Source organism: Ptychodera flava, chromosome 4 (assembly GCF_041260155.1).
Source record: "Ptychodera flava strain L36383 chromosome 4, AS_Pfla_20210202, whole genome shotgun sequence".
Classification (NCBI taxonomy): domain Eukaryota; kingdom Metazoa; phylum Hemichordata; class Enteropneusta; family Ptychoderidae; genus Ptychodera; species Ptychodera flava.
In genome coordinates this window covers 11,827,324-11,832,473 of record NC_091931.1, presented here as the reverse complement: position 1 = coordinate 11,832,473, position 5,150 = coordinate 11,827,324, and the positions used below count along the sequence as shown (strand labels likewise).

Below are 5,150 nucleotides of genomic sequence, written 5' to 3'. Positions count from 1 at the left end.
GACAGCTGGAGAAAAATGATGTGATTGGACGAAAAGTTTCCACGGGGATCCTGTCGTATAGGCAACGCCTCTGGTGGGACTCGAGATTGGATCAAAGTTTGTCGTAACACGGATCATTTGAATCGAAACCTCTGTGCGATCGTCATGTCGGTAAAAGTTCGTATCGGGGGTGAGGTGTTGCAGCTCCCACTTCCCCTCCACACATCGAGATTAAACGTTTTGACCGGAACACATTTAATGAGAGGACAATGTATCTCGTTTCCGACGAAACAACTGACTCTGGGCGAAAGGTGCATTGGCAAACGGAGGCGGGCCTATTTGAAATTCCTGAATCGGAGCTTGACACAACATATGAAGTTCGGGGGATAATACCGACGAGTGGATCGTCAAGTCCGAGTCGACACAATCTCCCAGCCACGACAGTTACTAGTAACAGTAACAACACTGAAACTGGTACACCACCGGCAAACATGTTTTACCAGCGACCTCAGTCGTCAAGACAAGGAGGGGTACCGCCACCGGCACCTTGGCTAACATCGGGGCAAGCACAAGTTCGCAAAATCGACGTCAAGAGTCCAGTGTAACTAAGGCAGTAACATATCTGCAGTTTGAAGAAATGGTTTTGAAAGACACTGAGGTAATCCCCGTCTCAGTAACAGCAAGTTCCTGCGGAATAAATGTTGTTTGTGAAAAGCTGAAAGGCGAGTTGGGTTTGGATGAAAACCTGAAAATGCTTGACAGGAATTACATCCCACTGAGAGAAACTCAGGCTACACAAAGTAAGTATTGAAAATCGCATTTTTTTTACTCTAGGGCAGCTTTGGAAGACATTATTCCGAGTTATTCCTAGTGAAGTATGCATACTTTTTGCGAAGACTTCCTGAAGTTATAAGCGTAGGTAATATTGGACCGATTCACCGTTACGCAGCGTTAGACTGCAAGCAAAATATCTGCGGTATACCCGAGCCCACTTCGTATAGTATGTGTGTTTATTTGTACAAATTGATTTTTTAATTTTTTTCCGATATAGAGCTATCGTACTGGAGTAGCGCAAGGAAACTTTACGTCATTTCTGTCTCGGACTTCGAGGTTTTGAAACTACAGCGCAGTGGAGGCAACAAAAGAAAGTCCAGCGAGCTAGATGACATAAGAACAGTTTTGGAGTCTGTCAAGAGGCAGTTACACGTAAGTCCTTTAGCGAGATTAATAGCCGACAATGTGCTACACATTTTCTGGCACACTTGTACATTGTACTTTAATACCGAGGGAAAAAATTCGTGACATTATTTGGCCAACCATTTTTTCACACTGAAATCAAAGAATAAATGTAGAAATATGCGTAGGCTAAATGTCAACATTCGCTTTACCATTTACATTAAAATTGGACCAAATTTCATATCTTGAATTTGTTCTCTTTAGCCTAGGATTTTTAGCTCACGTGGGTCACACACGTGAGCTAATGTTTCAGCAATGTCTGTCTGTCTGTCTGTCTGTCTGTATACACGATATCTCAAGAACGGCTGAACAGATTTAAGCCAAATTTGGTACACAGGTTCAGATCACAAATGGCAAGAACTGAAAAGGTTTTGGTGGGTGTGGCTTGCATATTAATGAAATTATCAAAGATTTAATTTTTTGATATAATGGTTTCCTATGGAGACATAAATGACAGTGTTGACATATATCAAGAACTACTGCACAAAAGTTCAAGAAACTTCATACTGATGTCAGTCTCATAACATTATGATGATGTTATAAGTGTCATGTCAATAATCTGCTCATTTGCATATTTAATGAACTTTTGTAATTAGCGATATAACTCGGAAACTACTGCACCAAATTTGATGAAACCTGCTACTAGTAACGATCTTGTAGACATCTGACTGTACTGTGAAGCATTGTGGACTGTAAAGTAAACTAACTGCTCATTTGCATATTTAATGAAGTTCTATAATTAGGGACATAACTCAGAAACTACTGCACCAAATTCGATGAAACCTGCTACTGGTAAAGGTCTTATAGACATCTGACTGTACTGTGAAGCATTGTGCACTGTAAAGTTAACTAACTGCTCATTTGCATATTTAATGAAGTTTTGTAATTAGAGACATAGCTCAGAAACTGCTGCACCAAATTTGATGAAACCTGCCACTGGTACAGATCTAATAGACATCTGACTGTACTGCGAAGCATTATACAGTGTGAAATCAAATAACTGCTCATTTGCATATTAATGAAGTTTTGTAATTAGAGACGTAACTCGGAAACTACTGCACCAAATTCAATGAAACCTGCCACTGGTACAGATCTAATAGACATCTGACTTTACTGTGAAGCATTTTACAGTGTACAATTAACTAACTGCTCATTTGCATATTAAAGAAGTTTTGCAATTAGTGACATGACTCGGAAACTACTTTACCGAATGTGATTAAACCTGCTACTGGTATAGAGTTGACAGATATCTCTGTACTGTAATGCATTGAGCATTATCAAATTATACTGCAATAGAAGATGCTGTACTTCATATTTACTTACATTCTCTTGTGTATTACTTATTTTTCAAAACACGTGAGCATATTCAGTTCATATCTTGTATTCTGAATTAAGGAAGTATGCACCTTGAAATCTAAGTTTCCCAGATCGTCTAAAAATTTCAGCTATTGACTGTATATTGCCTAAGGTGGTTGTTCATAAAAAACAATATAGGGTCACCCGGCTATATTTTGAAGAAAAGCGCCCTCTATTAGGCAAGAGTTCTAGTTCAACACATTTTACTCACAATAGTATAAAACCATCCAAAAAAAAAAGAATTTTGTCCGTGATGTGACGTTTTCCCCACTATTTTTAGTTGTCCGGGGACTTATAGAGTGCCTTCTGTCTGTGCGTGCATGCATGCATGCGTCTTTTCACACAGATATCTCAGACATGGTCTGGGTCAATTTCTTCAAAGTTTGTACTAGGATAGTACCCTACCCCATACAGATGCACGTCAATTGTTTCAAAATGCGATTAAATTTGGCCATGTTAGAGGAAGTTTTAGTTTCACTCTCCATAGACTTGCATGTATGAGCACCTCTGGACTTTTGGAATAAATTTACTCTTGATCTGAATCTGAAAATAACTGACTTTGACCATATACTTTACCATGTCAGATAGGGTGTACGTTCATGCAGATGTCTCAGACATTCCGTGGTCAGTTTGTTTCTGGGTGTTTATGACAGACACCTGGCTTTTGAGTGTGACATTGAGCAGCCTTTTGTTAATTAATAGCTTATTTGCATATTCAATGAATTTAACAACTCCTGCTGTAAATTCAATTAAACTTGCTGGAGATATTTGTTTGTGTACATGTTAAACTGTATCAAGAAACTTTTCAGATAACGAAATAATCAAGGTACATTTTACCTTAAGAATAACACGAACTTCAGCACAGCAACTTGTCAGCCAACCGTATTTCTAATCAATACAGCAAATGGGAATTGTGAATTGGGTAAAATACTGAATGTAGTGTGGTTTTCCCGAGTAAGAAAGCGACCTCAATGACAAAACTTCTAGTTATCAATGTTAACAGAAAATCGAAATTAGAAATTGGCTCTGTGTGTTATACTGAATTCATTGGTACCCGAAATGGTTAAGGTTAGCGTACTTGGAACTGGCCGTTTGTCTTCATTTTTGCGACTCTTAGACACTCCATATAAAACCTCACATATTTTGATCATGTTTAAAAATACATGTATCGACACATGTAACATTTCGTGATGTATGCCTAGGCTATGGAAGTATAGCTTAACAGACATTTTTTCAAATGCTGTAATCAAAATAAAATCTTTGAATGTATCATGTTGGGAAGTAACTTTAGCTGAATTTCTGCTCTGTGTATGGAATAGACGGTTCTTCGTGATCTAATAAAGTAATAAATTATTGTATTTTACAGTCTACATCTGGAACACACGCAGGTAGTTCGACATCCGACAATATACTTGGAATATCGTGCATGATTTGTCTTGACAAACCCGATTTCCCTCTGTACTTCTGTCCTGGAACCTGTAACAGGATTATTGGCTGTATGAAGTGCGTGCTGCCATTAGAGTCCTGCCCCCAGTGTAGAGAACCAATTCCAGAGAATCCTCCTCACGTGCGTGGTATAGATCATTTGGCAGATGAGGGAGGATATGATGTGTCCTCCGAAGAGACACTGTCCGCTGCATTGGCCCAAAGGTTTCAGACAGAGTCACACCCACATGTAGTGGAAATAGATGATGATTCTAGTGATGATTTTGTTGAAACCAGAAATCAGTAAACATATGTGAATCTGATAGTGTAAGGGTCCAAGATGGCTTTCATATATGGAGGAATTTTTTATGCTGTGTCAAACCTGGAAATTTATGTTCCGGTGTTAGCTTTGAATTACTGACTGAAAAAAAACTTTGTCAGTGTTAAGGCGATACTGAAGGATTTAAGGAACTCATGCGTTGCTAAAGATAGAAACCTTCTAAAGGCGCACACATGCAAGTACAAAATCTTACTGTTCCGTTGTTTTCTATGGATTTTATGCTCCTGATATTTTGAAAATTTTCAAAACCTTTCAACTCTCAATTTTCAATCAATTCAGTCCATATTTGGTAGAATTATTGAAGTCAATAAGGAGAATATAGATAAGCATGCTTTTGTAAAACTTCATTATCGTTTATGAGATATTGCCATAATACCCTTCAAAATTTCATAAAATTAAACAGCGAATATTCATCATTTCAAATATTGCTCCTGCCTGAACAGACAGCCTAATCCATGCTAGGGGCTATCAGCAGGTATTTCATGTATTAAATTCTGAAGTTTTGGAAAATTCTGTGCAAATTTGTTGGAGCTGATAGGGTTTGAAATACTTTTGTTGTCATTTGCATATTTCTGACGTCACGCGCATAGAACCCGGTTCTTTTCATGTGGTGTTGTTTTTTTTTCTGATTAAGAAAAAATCAACGAATCTTTGCATGTTCATTTATTTTGAAAATTATCCTTAGCAAACGTTGTTTAGCAATTTGAATCCTTCGATATCGTCTTAAGTGTTATAGAAGTGATTCACATTTTTTCAAGTTGTCAATGTTGTGTTACTATTATTATACACTGTTTTCAAGTTCTTGTTGTTGAAG

General features: G+C 37.9%; 1 protein-coding gene across 1 annotated transcript; it reads left to right on the top strand.

The window, feature by feature from the left end:
- Positions 1–231: 231 nt before the first annotated feature.
- On the top strand, positions 232–4,943 carry LOC139130900 (uncharacterized). Its single transcript, XM_070696706.1, has 3 exons — positions 232–779; positions 1,031–1,185; positions 3,938–4,943. The coding sequence occupies exons 1-3, from the start codon at positions 617–619 to the stop codon at positions 4,301–4,303; spliced, it is 684 nt and encodes a 227-aa protein (XP_070552807.1). The 5' UTR covers positions 232–616; the 3' UTR covers positions 4,304–4,943.
- The last annotated feature ends 207 nt before the right edge of the window (positions 4,944–5,150 follow it).

Coding starts and splice junctions, on each gene's coding strand:
- LOC139130900 (XM_070696706.1), top strand. CDS start 617: ATGGTTTTGAAAGACACTGAGGTAATCCCCGTCTCAGTAACAGCAAGT. Junction 780..1,030: donor AGAAACTCAGGCTACACAAA/GTAAGTATTGAA, acceptor TTTCCGATATAG/AGCTATCGTACTGGAGTAGC. Junction 1,186..3,937: donor CTGTCAAGAGGCAGTTACAC/GTAAGTCCTTTA, acceptor TGTATTTTACAG/TCTACATCTGGAACACACGC.